General features: G+C 46.7%; 1 protein-coding gene across 1 annotated transcript; it reads left to right on the top strand.

The window, feature by feature from the left end:
- Positions 1-11,791: 11,791 nt before the first annotated feature.
- GPR150 (G protein-coupled receptor 150) lies at positions 11,792-13,932 on the top strand. The gene has a single exon (XM_073344537.2). The coding sequence runs from the start codon at positions 11,851-11,853 to the stop codon at positions 13,141-13,143; it is 1,293 nt and encodes a 430-aa protein (XP_073200638.1). The 5' UTR covers positions 11,792-11,850; the 3' UTR covers positions 13,144-13,932.
- Positions 13,933-18,937: the final 5,005 nt, after the last annotated feature.

Below are 18,937 nucleotides of genomic sequence, written 5' to 3'. Positions count from 1 at the left end.
GGAGAAGCAAGTGGTGATTGCTGTAAGGAAGCTGGCAATGCCAGACTGCTACCAATCAGTTGAGAATCAGTTTGGAGTGGGGAAATCCACTCTGGGGGTTGTAGTGATGCAAGTGTGCAGGGCCTTTAATTGCCTCCTGATACAAAGGACTGTGACTCTGGGCAATGTGCATGAAATAATGGATGGTTTTGGAGCAATGGGATTCCCTAATTGGGTGGGGTGATAGATGGCACACATATCCCCATTTTGGCTCCAGACTACCTTGAGATGGAGTACATCAACATGTTATACCAATAAAATAAAAACCAGCAGGATCTTATTAAAGGGGGAAAGGCAAAATGCCACATTTATTGTGAATACAGAAAGAATCATAGTAAGCAGTTAGTTATAGCTATAACATTCCATTCAATTTCATATTTATTCACACGTTCATTCATATACACACACAGGTTCTGCAAGGTTGTTCTCATAGTTACCAGCCTTAGAGTTGCTCGTGCCAAGCCACTGGCCAGGTGGCCTGGACACAAGGAGGAAGCAGGGCCTTGTCAGATGCTCATCTGATGCTCCTGGAAGTTGGTTTGCAGAATCAGACCCCAAAGTTCTCACTTTCTAGAGTCCATTTTTATAGGAATTTATTCCTATGCCAGTCTATGGGAATTGCTTCATCATGCTGTTGCTGAATCAATCAGCAGATAGCACATTCCTGATGGCTCCGTGCTGCCAGATATTATCTTGTTCTTCGGTTCTCCCATCCTTGAGGCTGTTGGGTGGATTCCAGTCTGCCCTCCGAGGGTCCTCTGGTTGTTTCCACTTGACACCTTCTTCGGCCGATGGACACTGGATTCTTAGGCTGGCACCTCCCTGATCATTCAGTTATTATCCACACCAAGCATCCATCCACATACATCCTCTATCTCTATTTTAATCACAATTGTTAACAAAGCGAGATGAATACAACAAAAGGGCGGGGAGTCTCTGGGTGCTGTTTCTGTTGTTACAGAGTATTGCTTTGAGTCTCTCTCTGTGTGAGTAGTTGTTGTTACAAAGTATTGCTTTGAGAACAGACTCTGTCTTAGAATGTACTAACACAATTAGCAGCTTGCAAGTTTCACACAGAGAGGGAGAGAAACAGTAAAAACAAGAGAGCAAAAACCAAGAGACCTCTTATTTAGTAATACCCTGGAATTTAAACTATGGGGAATCAAACTCATTTGTGATTTTAATACAGAACTTCTTTAATATGATCCAACAAACAGAAAGGGCTACTTTTCTATGGCCTGCAAGTGCTAATGGGTCACCACAGTCATTTCACTGACATCAATGCAGGCTAATCAAGGAAGGTACTTGATGAACATGACAAAGCTGCATGCAGGGACTTTCTTTCCAGAACAGAGGATTACCATTGGGTATATGGAAATGCCAATAGTAATCCTGGGAGAACCTGCCTACCCCTTGCTCCGGTGGCTCTTGTGGTTGTACGCTCACCACCATGACAGCAGCAAGGAGCGCTTCAGCAACAAGCTCAGCAGGCACAGAATGTCTGTAGAATGTGCCTTTGGCCACTTAAAGAGGCCCTGGTGCTGTCTCCTCTGCAGGTTAGACCTCAGTGAGAAAAATATCCCCATGGTTATAGCTACCTACTGTGTCCTTCATAATATATATGAATCAAAGGAGAAGTTTCCTCAGGGGTGGAGCATGGAGTGGTGCGACTATCAGATACCAGGGCTGTAAAAGGGACTCAATGGGGAGCTATTTGGATTAGGGAGGCTTTGAAGGAGCATTTTAAGAATGGGCCATTGGCATAGATGACTCATGCCTCCCCATACTTGGGGGGTACAATCTAAAGGGGAGGACACGACCTCCCTAGGTGTCTCCTCTGCCCAGTGCCTCCCCCACCCCACCCTGTGGCCAGCCCAAGGCCGCTGTGCTCTCCCCGCTCCACATTACCCCGCGCCTCCCTCTGTCACATTCAGCTGCTCTCTCTGGTAGCTGGGTGGGGAGCGGGACAGAGCCGCTTCTGCCTGAGAGAGCCTGGCTGGGAGGTGGCCTGCTCCCTGCCCAGGCTTGACTGCCAGGGACAGGGGCCAAGCAAGCTGGAGCCCCTTTACCCCCCTGGCATGTGCTAATATAACACTGCAAATGCACCTATTGGTATTGTCTCTGAATGTCAGCAATAGTCACCATATGCTGGATAATAATAAAGATTCATTCACTTTCCATAAATTCAGTTTTATTCCATACCCATGCAAACCTATTTATGTATTGGTAACATAAATTTCACACACACAGGGAAAAGTATCTTTAAGGGGGAAGAAAAAGGAAAATGCCAAGCACATTTGCCAGTGAGGCTCTCAGAGCTGGGTGTATGTCCAGCTCTCAATGTGCTGCTGAGGCCTCAGAGGAAAGGAGGAATAGGGGAGGGGGCTGTTGCGGGAAAGTGCAGGAAAGCAGTTCTGTATGGGCTGCAGAGGGAGGCAGGCACAGATGTGTTCAGACTGAAGTTCAGTCAGAAACCGCAACGTGTCTGTTTGCTCCCTGAGCAGTGTTATCCTCTGTTCCTGCCTGTTTCCTATCCTGACTATCCCTCCGCAATCTGTCACTGATTGCCTCCCTCCGTGCTCTCTGCTCACAATTCGAAGCACCAGATGCCTGCAGCACCTCCTTAAACATTTCTTCCTTACTTCTCCAGTTTCTTTTCCTTAGCTGGGTGAGGTGCTCTGCTGTTGTGTGGGAGACAGTCAAAGGCACATCTGCAGCTACTAAAGAAACAATAACAGAGGTGTTATTGTCAGTGCACTTACACCCTTAACCCAAACGAGTAACAAACACATCTTTCTCACTTTCCGTTGGCACTCACACAGCATGGTGGTAGTCCCAGCCATGGTGAGTTAGGACAAAGGTGTGGGGTAGCCATGAGGGTATCAGTACCAGTGCATAGGGCTACTGCACTGAATACTGGCACCATTTTTCACAGGCTGGGGTGACTGCAGCTGCTATCTCACTCCTGAGGTTAACCAAGGCTGCAATGGTCCAGCTCCTGCATGCATGTGGCTTCAGACCGGCACTGTATGCTGCTGCCCTGTGTGCTGCTATGGTCCCTGCGAACTAATCACTGAGTGGCATGGCAAAGTTTCATACCATGGGGGAAGAAACAAGGCAGCCCTCCCAGGAAAACTTCAGGAGAGGATTGGAGATCACCCCCAAGAAAGTTCCCTCGAGATCTCTATGGAGGATTCCCGGGACATCTCAGTGTGCATAAACAAACTTTTCTGCAGGGTCCCCTCTCTCAAGCTGTAGAGAGGAATGAGAAGCAGATAGAAACTATTCCTGCACTGGTTATTCACTACTTCTTGTAGCCTGATTAAAAAAGTAGTACACGAGCAGATGGGTCCCTGCATTATTGAAGCAGAATGAGTACTTACCAGAGGTTCCTGCCCATGCCTCAGGCTTGCCAGTGCTGGACGGCTAGGAATGGCTAGATTTTCCAGGAGTCAAAAAGCGTTCCTGGCTCACCACACCACCAGATCATACGTGCCGACTTATGCTCCCACCGGTGGGTACTCGATCCTCCCCTCCCCCCGCACGGCCCTGCCCCAACTCCACCCTTGCCCCGCCCCCTCACACCTCTGTCCTTCCCCCATTCCAACCCCTTCCCCAAAGTCCCTGCCCCAACTCCGCCCCCGCCCTGCCCCTTTTCCGACTCCTTCCCCAAATCACCGCCTCTTCCCCACCTCCTTCCCTGCGTGTACCATGTTCCCGCTTCTCCCCCTCCCTCCAAGTGGCAGGGCGGGAAGCGCTGGGAGGGAGGCGGATGAGCGGGGAAGCAGCGCGCTCAGGGGAGGAGGTGGAAGAGGTGGGCATGGGGGGGAGCTTGGCTGCCGCTGGGTGAAGAGTACCCCCTAATTTTTCCCCATGGGTGCTCCAGCCCCAGAGCACCCACAGAGTCGGTGCCTATGCACCAGATCACCCTGTTTCCTGTCCCCCATCCTTCTCTGCCTCCACTTCTTTGCCCAGCATGTTGTCCTCTGGGTTCACTCTGGTTGCCAGTGACTCCAGCCTTCCTGAAGTATCCAAGGGGCTCTTAGCAGTGGAGATGGGGTCACTGCCAAAGATGGAGTGCAGCTCCCTGTAGAAGTGGTGTGTCTGCAGCTCTGTACCAAAGCGGCCATTTGCCTCCCTTGCCTTCTGGTACACCTGCCTCAGCTCCTTGATTTTTATGCAGTACTACAGCATGTCCCTGTCATAGCCCTTCTCCACCATACCCTGAGCAATCTGGCCACAGACATCAAAGTTCTTGTGGCTGAAGCAGAGTTGTAACTGCACAGTCTCCTCTTCCCACAGATCCAGGAGATTCACCACCTCTCGAGTACTCCAGGCAGGAGTGAGTTTGCTGAGTGGAGGCAGCATATTCAGCTGGGCAATTGCTCTCCAGGTCAAGCAAACAGGAAGAGTATTTTCAAAACTTCCCGGGGCTTTAAAGGGGAAGGGGCATTCACCTGTGTACCTGACTGCACGGCAGCAGAGTTCAAAATGGCGACCAGAGTGGTCATGGTGAGCATTGTAGGACACCTCCTGGAGGTCCCTTATGGCAACATAAGCCACGTAGCATCTACACTGACACTGCATCGCTCTAAGGACGTTGCGATATGCTTAATGCCTCTTGTCCAGGGAGTTTTATTATGTCAGTTTAGCAGGCGCATTAAAGCGGTGGAGGAGCACTGCAGTGTGTACACCTGCATATTTAGGTCAGTGTAAGCTACCTTACATCAACTTAACTTTGTAGTGTAGACATGCCCACAGTCTATGGTTACCTTTGGTTATTCAGAGTGGGGAAATTCCCTCTTGGCTTCAGAGCTGGGATGTTCTTTTCAATGTCAAGTTTGTCTCAGTGTATTTCCATTACCTGTAATGGTTCATTGTTGTTTTCTGCTGGGTTGGACAATGGATAGTTATTTGAAGCTGGTTTTATGTAAACAACTGGTTTTGGTGGTGCCCCTCCCGGCTTGACAGCTCACTGCCTTGCTGTGAGGTATAGTACTGATTATGAGCACAGTTTTCTATATACACAAATGCATACATTTACAACCACAGTCTGTATAAATATTTCATAATGACCATCACATTCAGAACATTGTAAGTTTCACAAAAGACTTACCTGATACACGTTTATAGTACAATAATACAGTATGCAATCATTTAGCTTAAATGGTTATTTTTAGAGTTTAAACCTCCTCTTCTTCCTTTGGGGTATCTGGACCTTGATTGGGTTAACCTCTCCCCTCACAGAGATAGACACCTACATCCAGGCTGCAGGAAGGTGCCTATCTCTCCTTAGCGATCCATGAATGGAAACCTGTCTCCTGGAGTCAGGTGGCTTAGGTTCCTAAGTAGTTTTTTGTGAGAATGAGTCAGATGCCTGCCTCCACATACTATGGCTGGAGCAGGAGGTGCAGTGGTGGGTCAGAAGGGGTGACTGCCTGGTGGCCTTTAGTTGTACATGTGGCATCCCCACATCAGAATATCCCATAGTTCAGTGGTTAGAGCACTGTCCTGAGAACTAGAAGACCCCCTCTTCAAATTCTTGCTCCCTTTCAGGCAGAGAAGGAACCTGAATCTGGGTCACCACATCCCAGTTAAGTGCTCTACCCACTGTGCTAAAAGTTATAAGGTGGGTGACAGTAGTGGCACCTCTTCCTCCAGACAGATTTTGAATGGGCCCTGATCTAGGCAGGCAGCCTCTGAGTATGCCAAGTGGATTGGGCCCTGCATGCGAGATTGGTGTTTATCTGCCTGTATTCCACAGTTCAGGGATTGCTCAAGGAATTAGGTGGACACCTAGAGTGAGGCAGCAGTGCACAAGCCAGAGAATCATAGAATATCAGAGTTGGAAGGGACCTCAGGAGGTCATCTAATCCAAACCCCTGCTCAAAGCAGGACCAATCCCCAACTAAATCATGCCAGCCAGGGCTTTGTCAAACCTGACCTTAAAAACCTCTAAGGAAGGAGATTCCACCATCTCCATGGGTAACCCATTACAGTGCTTCACCACCCTCCTAGTGAAAAAGTTTTTCCTAATATCCAACCTAAACCTCCCCCACTGCAACTTGAGACCATTACTCCTTGTTCTGTCATCTGCTACCACTGAGAACAGTCTAGATCCATCCTCTTTGGAACCCCCTTTCAGGTAGTTGAAAGCAGCTATCAAATCCACACTCATTCTTTTCTGCAGACTAAATAATCCCAGTTCCCTCAGCTTCTCCTCATAAGTCTCCACCTAATCATTTTTGTTGCCCTCCACTGGACTCTTTCCAATTTTTCCACACCACATCCTTCTTGTAGTGTGGGGCCCAAAACTGGACACAGTACTCCAGATGAGGCCTCACCATGTCGAATAGAGGGGAACGATCACGTGACTCGATCTGCTGGCAATGCACCTACTTATACATCCCAAAATGCCATTGGCCTTCTTGGCAACAAGAGCACACTGTTGACTCATATCCAGCTTCTCATTCACTGTAACCCCTAGGTCCTTTTCTGCAGAACTGCTGCCTAACCCCTCAGTCCCTAGTCTGTAGCAGTTCATGGGATTCTTCTGTCCTAAGTGCAGGGCTCTGCACTTGTCCTTGATGAACCTCATCAGATTTCTTTTGGCCCAATCCTCTAATTTGTCTAGGGCCCTCTGTATCCTATCCCTACCTTCCAGCGTATCTACCACTCCCCCCAGTTTAGTGTCATCTACAAACTTGCTGAGGGTGCAATCCACGCCATCCTCCAGATTGTTAATGAAGATACTGAACAAAACCGGCCCCAGGACCGAACCTTGGGGCACTCTACTTGATACCGGCTGCCAACTACACATGGAGCCATTGATCACTACCCCCTGAGCCCGATGATCTAGCCATCTTTCTATCCACCTTATAGTCCATTCATCCAGCCCGTACTTCTTTAACTTGCTGGCAAGAATACTGTGGGAGACCGTATCAATAGCTTTGCTAAAGTCAAGGAATAACACGTTCACTGCTTCCCCTCATCCACAGAGCCAGTTATCTTGTCATAGAAGGCAATTAGATTAATCAGGCATGACTTGCCCTTGGTGAATCCATGCTGACTGTTCCTGATCACTTTCCTCTCCTCTAAGTGCTTCAGAATTGATTCCTGGAGGACCTGCTCCATGATTTTTCCAGGGACTGAGGTGAGGCCGACTGGCCTGTAGTTCCCCGGATCCTCCTCCTTCCCTTTTTTAAATATGGGCACTACATTAGCCTTTTTCCAGTTGTCCGGGACCTCGGACGATTGCCATGAGTTTTCAAAGATAATGGCCAATGGCTCTGCAATGACATCCGCCAACTTCTTTAGCACCCTCGGATACAGCGCATCCGGCCCCATGGACTTGTGCTCGTCCAGCTTTTCTAAATAGTCCTGAACCACTTCTTTCTCCACAGAGGGCTGGCCACCTTCTCCCTATGCTGTACTGCCCAGTGCAGTAGTCTGGGAGCTGACCTTGTTTGTGAAGAGAGGCAAAAAAAGCATTGAGTACATTAGCTTTTTCAACATCATCTGTCACTAGGTTGCCTCCGTCATTCAGTAAGGAGCCCACACTTTCCTTTACTTTCTTCTTGTTGCTAACATACCTGAAGAAACCCTTCTTGTTACTCTTAACATCCCTTGCTAGCTGCAACTCCAAGTGTGATTTGGCCTTCTGATTTCACTCCTGCATCCCCGAGCAATATTTTTATACTCTTCCCTGGTCATTTGCCCAGTCTTCCACTTCTTCTAAGCTTCTTCTTTGTGTTCAAGATCAGCAAGGATTTCACTGTTAAGCCATACCATATTTACTATTCTTTCTACACATCGGGATGGTTTGTCCCTGTAACCTCAATAAGGATTCTTTGAAATACAGCCAGCTCTCCTGGACTCCTTTCCCCTTCATGTTATTCTCCCAGGGGATCCTGCCCATCAGTTCCCTGAGGGAATCAAAGTCTGGTTTTCTGAAGTCCAGGCTCCATATTCTGCTGCTCTCCTTTCTTCCTTGTGTCAGGATCCTGAACTCGACCATCTCATGGTCACTGCCTCCCAGGTTCCCATCCACTTTTGCTTCCCCTACTAATTCTTCCTGGTTTGTGAGCAGCAGGTCAAGAAGAGCTCTGCCCCTAGTTGGTTCCTCCAGCACTTGCACCAGGAACTTGTCCCCTACACTTTCCAAAAACTTCCTGGATTGTCTGTGCACCGCTGTATTGCTCTCCCAGCAGATATCAGGGTGATTGAAGTCTCCCATGAGAAGCAGGGCCTGCGATCTAGTAACTTCCATTAGTTGCCGGAAGAAAGCCTCATCCACCTCCATAGTCCGGTGGTCTATAGCAGACTCCCACCACGACATCACCCTTGTTGTTCACACTTCTAAACTTAATCCACAGACACTCAGGTTTTTCTGCAGTTTCATACTTGAGCTCTGAGCAGTCATACTGCTCCCTTACATACAGTGCAACTCCCCCACCTTCTCTGCCCTGCCTGTCCTTCCTGAACAGTTTATATCCATCCATGACAGTACTCCAGTCATGTGAGTTATCCCACCAAGTCTCTGTTATTCCAATCACATCATAATTCCTTGACTGTGCCAGGACCTCCAGTTCTCCCTGCTTGTTTCCCAGGCTTCTAATAATAATCATCTAATAATAAGAAATGGATCATTCACTGTTTTCTAATACAATAAAAATGCAAAAATTAAGTATCTGAATAAATGTAAGTTAAGCTATACAACTGCTTAAATAAATGTGTATAACTATAGTGTATACTCCTAGTTAGAAACAGGAAGCACCAAATTTAGCATAAAGGCTATATTTAGTTGCAAATCAACATGTTTTAGTGGTTACCAACTAATGAGAATCAACCTTTCTTTAGGAAAAAACTAAAAGTCAAATGCAAAACATGATTAAAATCCTTGTTTTTAGTCACAGTTTCCTGCTTGCTGATTTAAATCAGGATTGAAAATGGTGCTTTAAATCCCTTTTATTTAAATCAATCCAGCCTGCTTGTTACAGATCCACATCTTGTGGGAAATCTCCTGACAGTAATGGTTTCAAACCCCCCTTTTTTAAAAAAGTTGGCACACTAGTGAGCTCTTTTACCATAATTGGTAATACTCCTTGATACTAGGCCATTTTATTTCCATATATGCATCTGATAAGTTTTGTACTGATCTACTAATGAGTTATTTTTAATTACACCTAAACATTTTACAAAGCCAAATAAATGTCTTATCATTTTACTGGTACAGTATATATTTGAAATGTTCAAAAACTATTTATTTAGTGCCCCAATAGAGCAGCGGTGTACTTGTAATACATTCCTCAACACAGAAAGGTAGCAGTAACCTCTCACAGGTCATATGCTCACAGATAATTTATCATCCAACTAGGAGGAGGTACTTAATTATACAACCCCTTCCTCCCAGGGGCTTCTGAGTTAACTGTGAACATACCCCTTAATTATAACAGTCACCGAACCTGAAGAGCATTTGACTCTCTCATTAACCACATACTACATGTACAGGAAATAACAGAAGCAAAGGTACTGTCAGTAAAATTAACTAGTTGAATCGCACCTGAGAGCAAACAAGTGGACAGCTTTCCTTCTGACTGGGACAGGTTGGATCTTCCTATGATTGATAATTCACAGCATTTTCTCACATTGGGATGCTCATCCAGCTCAGACCCCTTCCTGCTCTTTGCAGAATGGTCTTAGATAGGTTCCTATTTCCAAGTGCAGTTTGCATCTGATGCCTGGTTGGGTACTGTACAGCTGAATTACTCGATGCCTTCTCTCACTGGGGGCCAGATGGATGATGGGTGGAGTGTCCTCAACAGGCCTTGAAGTCAATGGCCCACAAAAGATAGGACCCTTGATTACCGTGTTCTTCTGCAGCATAGCTACAATATTTTTTATGTCCTTTGACTATCAGGTTAAAGTGAATCAAAGTCACGTGGGTAGTGTAAGTATAGAAGACGTTTGGTTCAAATATGATGGTGCTATTCTTGTTTATTCGAGAGTTTTACTTTTCATGTACTTTGAAAAGAAAATGGATGGCACCTCATGACTGAAAGGACATTTCTTTTTTCACTTGGCCCCCAATGTTGTTTGTGGCTGTGTCTATCTTTGAAGAGCTTTAAGTCTATTTTTCAGGCGATGAAATATGTACACCCATCTCTGTGAATAGCACCGAGGGGATGGGATCAGGGCACCAATGAAAATCTAAATACATGCTGAAAAAATGTTGTGATTTCCTAAGGCAGTATCTAGTTATCAAAGTGTGGACATCCATCCCAAACCCACAATTTGCCAGCTCCTGTAGGATGCAATTAGATTAATCTCTGAGAGTCAAAAGGCTATAGGTATCGTCAATTAGATTAAGTAAAAACTCTGAGTCAAAAGGAGAAAAGTTATTTCCCCCTTTTACTTTAAACCGATTGTGTTATTTGGTTTGTTCTCAATAGTTTATGAAGAACTTGGCTCCTTTCTTTAGCATTTTCTGAGTCACTTTATCTTATGTTGAATGGAGGCGTCCCTGCAGCCAAGTGCCATCTGGTGGAAATTTTATTAAAAGAGATTGGGTGTAAGAGAGAGATTTGTTCTTTGAATCAAAACACAAACCAGTTCACATGAGTAATGGCTCATTTATATAAAACCTTTCAATTTCCTACCCTTCTAGGTTAATATTTCATATCATACCAAGGGGAGGAACTGCTGTTGAAAAAAAGAAAATATTTTGAAAGATACCTGAACAAAGCATTGCCATGGAAGTACAATGTGGTGGTGATTGGTATTTCATCAGGAAACGACACTAACTACAGAATGCAAGCGCTCAACAGGCTGCTTTCTGATAAATGGGACTCCTGAACAGCTTTAGCTTCATTTTGTTTTGATTAAAACAAGATGCCACATTACCCTTTATTTCTGATTTCTTTAGCACTTCCTCGTGTTTACGCTGCGCTCAGGGGCTGTGTAATAACAACACACAGCCCAGAACTGAGAATCCTTTTATTTTGTCTGGTATGAAAGATTGTTGAAATTGCCCCGCAGTTTAAAAACCCGGGTCAGATGCCTGAGCTGTCTCCGTCCGAGATTCCCTTCCTCTTACTGCAGAGTCTCGAGACAGAACTCAGAGGTGGAAATGGCTTTGGGTGATGCAGGGCAGCGAGAGCGTGAAGGTGTGTTGCGGGCACTTCGGACTGCGCTCGGATCTGTTCACCGCCGGTACGTTAATAAAGACTTTGGTTAAGGGCTGGAGAGGAGATGGAGGCTGGCGGGCGATTGTATGGGCCGTGTGAGGGCCACACCTGTTTCATTTTGGGATGGGGGGGGAAGACTGTTGCTTGGTTCAGGTGTTGGGAATTGAGATGGTTGCTAAACTGCAGGGATGCGGGGAGATGGTTGCGATTGGATCTGGGGGTGGGGATACTGTGTTGTTGGGGAGGGGTACTATAGTTGCTTTGTTAGGGTGGGGTGAGAAGCTAATTGCTTGGTTGGGGAAGACGTTCCTAAGTAGGTGGTATGGGAGAAATTGGCTGTTTGGTTCGAGGGGTGGGGGGAGATAATAGGCGTGCTCGCTGCGGTGTGCATGAACAGCCCACCTTCTCTGTGTGCCAGATGACAGGCAAAGCCCCTATATATGTCGCCGGGAAGCGCATTCATCAGTAGCGCAATCCTTTCTCTTGCTTCCCAAGAAAGTTTGTATCCCAAAGAGCAGAGTCGAGCCGGGAGGCGTGCAGGGACCGGGCCGCTGAGAGCCTGGGACCCCGGGTCTGCCCAGCACGAGACTCCAGCCCCCCATTTGCTGGGACTCTGCTGGGAGCCATGGAAGACCCTTTCAGCCTAGACAGATTTTCCCCGGAACTCAACCTCTCGAGTGCCCTGCAGCCAGGCTGGAGCCTGAATCTTTCCTCCTCCCCCGGGGACCGGCGCTGGCCTTCCCTTGGCCGGCAGGTGCGGGTGATCTCCGCGGCCGCCATCCTGCTGCTGGGGCTGCTGGGCAACTGCCTGGTGCTGCATCGCCTCTGCTGCTGTGGCTGCTGCGGCCGGGGCCGGCGGCGGCGGAAGATGGATTTCCTCATCGCCCACCTGGCGCTGGCCGATCTCTACGGCTGCGGGCTGGCCCTGTTCTCGCATCTGGCGGCAGAGCTGCTGGGGGCCGCCTGGCCGGCGGGGGACGCCGCCTGCCGCCTGCTTAAGCTACTGCAGGGCTCCGGCCTCCTGGCCTCGTCCAACGTGCTGGTGCTCATCGCCTTGGAGCGGCACCACGTGGTGAGGCGGCCGGCGGACCCGCCACTGCCCGCCCGGGCCCTGGCCGCGCTGGGCTGGCTGCTGGCCCTGCTGCTCGCCCTGCCCCAGGCCTTCGTGTTCAGGCTCGCCTCCCGCCCCGGGGGCAGCCGCTGCCTCAGCATCTTCGAGCAGCTCCCGCGCTGGCACGGCCAGGCTTACGGCGTGTACGGGGCCGTCACCGGCTTCTTGGCGCCCGTCAGCCTGCTGTGCTGGGCCTACGGCCGCATCCTCCTCGCCCTCTGGGCCGCCCAGGAGGAGAAGCCGCCGGCGGCGCGGGGGGTAGGCGGCAGCGGCCGCCGCCGCCTGGGGCTGCCGGCCGCGCGGCCCCTGCTGCTCAGACTGCCGGCCGCCAGCTGCCCCATGCCCCGGGCTCGGGTGAAGACGCTGCAGCTGACGCTGGTGCTGATCGCCCTGTTCGCGCTCTGCCGCCTGCCCCGCTTCGTGCTGGAGCTCAGCATGGCCTTCGGGCCCGGCGGGGAGGCCCCGGCCGCGGCCGGGCTGCGGGAGGCGCGGGCCGCGCTCGGCATCGTGGCGGTGACCAACAGCGCGCTGAACCCCTACGCCTATCTGCTCTTCCAGAGCCACCGGCCCTGGGCGCGCCGTCTGCAGAGGAGCCTCTGCAGTGCGGGGCCCGGCCCGACCTGCTGCTGCCCCGGCCCCGAGCGGGAGCCCCGCCGCCGGCCGAACCACCGCGCCCCGCACCGACACCGCCCGAAGGACGGGCCGCCCCCCGGAGCCCAGCGCGCCGCCTTCTGCACCCCAGCGCCGCCGCCCGGCTCAGACTCCCGGGAGCTTGAGGACACCTCCGCCTGCGAGAGCGGTTTCTAATCAGCCTTCCTCGGGGCGGGGGACAGAGCCCGCCAAGCGGCACCCACCGCAGCAGGAGCAAGCAGCAGGCCACCGAGGGCAGAGAACGATATCGTTTAACATCCTCCTTGGCCCAGCGCCCGGTCATCGGCCCAGCCTGTCCTTCACCTGTCACCTTCCCTCCCCCAGTCACTCCCGCGCACACCTTTCTCTCTTCCCATTACTTTTCTGCCAAGTTTCTCTTGTGTCACTTCTTCCTGTTTCTCTCCCATACCCTTCCTCTCAATCATCTCTCCAACTTCCCCTTCTTTCTTTTTCCGGAGTTTGAATAACTACAAAGATGGGGTTTAAAGTTAATGGCCTCTGATGAGAGGCTCCTTACATGTTCAAAATGCTCCCAAGATACTGATCTTTGTGTTCCTGGGATGAGGGAAATTCAATTCCCTAACCAAGCAGGGGGAACAAGCCTCATTCCATCACTGTTTGTAGCCATGTGATGACTAGATGTAATGTGGTTTATAGAAGCTGAACTGTGTATTTTGCATCTTTAATATTTTTATTACAACTGAAGTAGCTGTCTCCTTGTTCCTTAGGGATGTGGGGCTCAAAGATAGGGTTTCAAAAGAGCACCAGTACTTTATAATTATATACAGATATGTATAGGCGGGAAGGAATTTCAGAAAGCCTTTAACTGAAAGCCTTCTGAAAACTAGCCAGGATAAGGTTCTGTATTATGAGGTGTGTTTTCATGTCCTTAACCATAGCATTGTCCTTTGTGTTTTCTGTCTTTTTTTTTTTTTTTTTTACAGGAGAAGAGTGCAAAAATCAGCAGGGCTGCTGTTGCTATGCAAACTGACTGAATGTTGTACATATGAATAGCTCTATATTTGTAACCTTTACAAAGCCTTCTGAATCTTTTTGTTGCACTCTGTGGACTTAGTGGTAGCCCATTCGTAAATAAAATCAATGAGTATATGAAGTGACATTTTGTTTAAAGAAACAATGTAAAAGTAATGGTTCCATTTTGTTTCAATCTGACTGGACTCTGTAGGATAAGCTGCTGAATGTGTTAATAATCGGCAGTGAAGACTGAGTCAGTGGGTTGTGTGGGTAGAGTGTAATGGAAATCTACATGTACAAAACACACCTTGCAAAAGACAAAAGTCTTCTAAAATTTCTTTATATGCCTGCCTAACGAACAGTAATATAGAGTTCATTTAATGAGATAATTGGCTCCATCCCTCCTATTTTTTAGGATTTGGCAAATACCCATGTAGCTAATTGAATATTTTCTAGGTGCCCTTTTGGGCCCTGTTCACACTACAAAGAAAGTGAAACACAGGGCTAAATCTTGTTTTCAGATAGCTAGGTAAAACTCCTATTGAGTTGAATGTGAATTGTGTATCATATAGCACATTATACATCATGGTATATACATCAACACTACTAACATGCTAGAATTGGCTTCCATCTTTACTATAATTACAACAGAATTCTGAGACCTAGTGATAACAAGGGTTGTCCTTTCACATAGTGACAACTTGATTCCTGTAGATGGAACCTGAACAGTATTCCATAATTGGACTTGGAAGGTCCCACTGATGCTACAACTGGGAGCTACATAGTTAGTGGTTCTCCTAACTTCATTGGAATTGTAGTGTAGAGAAGCCTTAAAGTCACATTCATATACTGCTGGGGTCAAGAGGTGGTAATTTTGAACACAAGTTTTAACTTGTTTAGGCTGTATCTAGTCTGTTTCCTTCCTAATGCTTCCCATTATTGCTACCACATAAATGGCCTGTAATGGTGTGTGAACCCCACACAGTCCCTGAAAGGATTAATGTGGGCCTAAGAGGCTAATTATGTTACCTGGCTGCTCCTGGAAGAAGAACTAGGCTTAATTGATCATGAAGCCAGTTTGGTGAGAGCAAGCTGGTTAACAGAAAGTCAGGAAGTTGAGAGCAGAAGTGGGCTGTAGTAAGAGATGGTGTAGTTATTTCCTAGGAACAAAGAGGTGGTGGGGAGGAAAGCTGGGGAGGAAAAAATAAGCCAGGGATCATAGCCTTGAAAGAAGGGTCAACCCACAGAAGTTGTGGGGAAGATGGCCTGAGAGAGGTTGGGTAAGAAGAAGACAAAGGAAACAGCAGCAAAGAGTGGGACTGTACTGACTTTGTCTGCTAGTTATAGGGTCCAGGGGCTGGAATCTGGCATAGTGGGATGGGCTGTTTTCCCCTGGAAGAGAGACTAACATCATGAATGTCCGCAGAGGGTGCCAGAATGAAGGAGAGCTGCTATGCCACGCCTGCTCATGAGGAGGCCACTGTACACAGCTCTGTTGATGGTAATGATGGTGGGAGCACTAATATAGACAAGGTTCCAACTGCCACATTTAACACTGTTTAACGCTGCTGAAATGGAATATAAATCATGCAATTGTTTAAAAAAAACAGTGACAGTTTGTCTACACTTGAGCTCTCACCTGTGGAGCTGCACTGGTGTTAGCCACAGTGGGAAGTTCTAGTGGGGGAAAGACTAATGTATGCTAGGATTCCAGTTGCGTGTTCACAATTTCATCTGTTTTTCTACAGAACTGTTACTTGGTCCTCCTAGGCAATTTCATAATGCACAATAGAATAGCATGGTCCAGTGAATAGGGCACTGGACTAGAGCTTAGGAGACCAGGCCTCTATTCCTGGCCATGCCACCAACTTTCCGAGTGACCTTGAGCAAGTAACTGTACCTTTGTGTATTTCTGTTTGCTGTTGTCTGTTTTGTCCCTTTAGATTGTATATCCTTTCATGCAGGGACCATCTCTTGCTATCAGGGTGGATTTGATTTAAATCAAATTGATCATGATTCAATTAATTCATGATTTAAATCACTAGTCAGGAAGACTCGATTTAATCATGGATTTCTACATAAAAGTGCATTCTTGTTGGTTGTTATAACCTTAATACATATTCTTCACAACTCAGAGATAGATGTAGGTTTTATTTTTAGAAGGTACACACTATACATTTTTAAACTGATTTATTTTGAGAACTTTTCAGATTAGTTTTAGAGCTATATCAGAAAATGAATGTTTGTTTGGTTATTTCATTTACCAAAGGTAATTGAAGCAGATATTTATGAAGTCATTGGGAGGTGAACTATCTCCAGTTCAACGGGTTAATCATTAATATTTGGAGGATTTTCTTGTCATGCTGTATTTGGAGGAGAACATCACCGAACAGACATTTAAATTGTTTTATTTAACTAAAACAACAGCGTTAAGTATTCTGGATTTTTTCTTCAACAGCGAACATATAATATTTTAACAAAACAAGCATATGTCCCTCATTTTTCACATTTATCTCCAGACTTCTTCTCCTTGTCCAGATCTAGTCCTCCCCCAATAATCTTCTATTCATTGAACTTTTTGAAACTTTGCAGCTTTAGAGAGAGGTAAGGGATTGACTCTGTATTTACAAATTTACAGAAAGACAATACAGTTGAGGTCTGTTATTTCTCACCTCTATATATTATTTATTTATATAAAGATATTTTTGCTGTTAACAAGCATGTTACCTCTGGAGACACAAATCCACAGTTTGAGAACGGCAAAACCAGGCATCTCTGATGGTATCTTCTAGACTGAGCACTGAGTCCCACTGGGTAGATAGAAAGATTAACCTAAATAATCTATACAGAAGCTCCTGGAACCCCATAAGATTGGGTCCCTAATCCATGAATTTTTGGAACTCATTTGCAAAACTTCTCTTAAACATTACATGACTATATTGTCTCATACTATAGAATTAGAATTTATAATCCCTATTCCATGATGAGATATCTTTTATAATGTTACTTAATTAAAAGTATCTTTAGATAAGTTTTTTCCTCAAAAAGTATTTTATCCAAAAAATCTGATTTAAATAAAAAAAATCATTCATTTTTATCCACCCTGCTTGCTATGCATTTATACATTGGAGCCTTGATTTCAGTAGAGGTGTCCAGCTGCTACTGCGATACAAGTAACCAGTAATAATAATAGATCCTGCCAGACAAGTTCCCTCTGTGCCAATTAAAACTGGATTAGTTCTTTCCTAGAAAATGACATTTAAACATGGTTCTCCCTAGAAAAGTGCTTACATTTTGAAAACAGTGTAGATGGAGCCCAGCTGTTAAAAAGAATTCTAAGGAACCACATTGCGGCAAGCATTGTCTATACTAGGTAACATAGTTTCTGTTGGAAAGGGGTATTAACTATGGGTGAAGTTGAACCAGTGCTGTAAAGTGTAAACAATTTAGCTATGAGGGTAGGGTGGACTAAATCATGTTCAGCACAACTTCACCAATCATGACTGAGCCTTGAAATTCTGCCACCTTACTGGCAATTACAGGCCAGTAAGCCTAACTTCAGTACCAGGCAAATTGTTTGAAACTATAGCAAAAACAAAATTATCAGACACATAGATAAACATTATATGTTGCGGGAGAGTCAACATGCCTTTTGTATAGGAAAATTCTGGCTCATCAATCTATTAGAATTCTTTGAGAGTCAACAAGCATGTGGACAAGGGTGATCCAGTCGATGTAGTATATTGAACTTTCAGAATGCCTTTGACAAGGTCCCTGACCAAAGGCTGTTAAACAAAGTACAGTAGGCAGTCATGGGCTGTGTTCCCTCGAAGGTGCACTCACAAGGCCATCAAGGGATGCACATCAGGTGCACACACAGGTGAGCATGGAGAATGTGGAGGGTGGGGGCAGTGCGGTGAGGTGATGGGCGTTTGGGGGAGCTTGGGGAATGCAGGGCTGGGGGGAGAGAGATGCCTCTCTTCCCCCATCCCCAGCTCTGGCCGCGGCTGCAATGGGGACAGGAGAGATGCACCTCTCTCTTGTCCCTAGCTCCAGCCAGGGATGCGGCCGGGACGGGAGAGATGCTTCTCTCCCCCAGCTCCAGCTGGGGATGTGGTGGGGACGGGAGAGATGGCTCTCTCCATCAGCCCCAGCCTTGGGGTCATGGAGGGGAGAGGTGTGAGTGTGTGTCTCACACACACACATGCTGTCACACACACACACACACACTGTCTCTGTGTCTCACATGTATATACACACACACTCATACTCACCTTCCAACACATACTTGTGTTGTTGTTGTTACTTCATGATACTTCCTGCAATGCACATATGTTCTCTGTAATTTTATTCTTTCAAAGTGCTATTTTATTTTTTTGACTTGTCTATGCATTTCATAATTTTTATTACTCTTATGCTTAAATTTAATTCTTTGAGTAGTGAGTTCTAAAATGCCCAACCTGTCCTGGCTGGAGTCATTATCCCTAGGGTAACTTTTAAATATATATATTATATCTAGGTTTTTGATTTCTACTGGTGGTGCACATCCACACATTACCTTGATATTGGTGCACATAACAAAATTCATTCCACACATAGGTGGAAAAAGTTAAAGGGAACATTGGTCATGGGATAAGAGGGAAGGGCCACCCATGGATCAGTAACTGGTTAAAAGATAGGAAACAAAGGGTACGAATAAATGGTCAGTTTTCACAATGGAAAGAGGTAAATAGGGTTCCCCAAAGATGTGTGCTGTTCAACATATTCATAAGTGATCAGTAAAAAGGGGTGAACAGTGAGATGCCAGATGATGCCAACTAACTCAAGATAGTAAGTCCAAATCTGACTGCAGAGAGTTACAAAAGGTCTCACTAATCTGGGTGAGAAAATGGCAGGTTAAATTCAATGTTGATAAGTGCAAAGTAATGTATGTTGGAAAATATAATCCCAACTATCCATACAAAATGATGGGGTC

The sequence above is a fragment of the Lepidochelys kempii genome, chromosome 5 (genome assembly GCF_965140285.1).
Source record: "Lepidochelys kempii isolate rLepKem1 chromosome 5, rLepKem1.hap1, whole genome shotgun sequence".
Lineage (NCBI taxonomy): Eukaryota > Metazoa > Chordata > Testudines > Cheloniidae > Lepidochelys > Lepidochelys kempii.
The sequence above is the reverse complement of the archived record's forward strand: the minus strand, read 5'-3'. Positions and strand labels throughout refer to the sequence as shown.

Excerpts from the sequence above, each read along its gene's own strand:
- GPR150 (XM_073344537.2), top strand. The coding sequence starts at position 11,851 with ATGGAAGACCCTTTCAGCCTAGACAGATTTTCCCCGGAACTCAACCTC.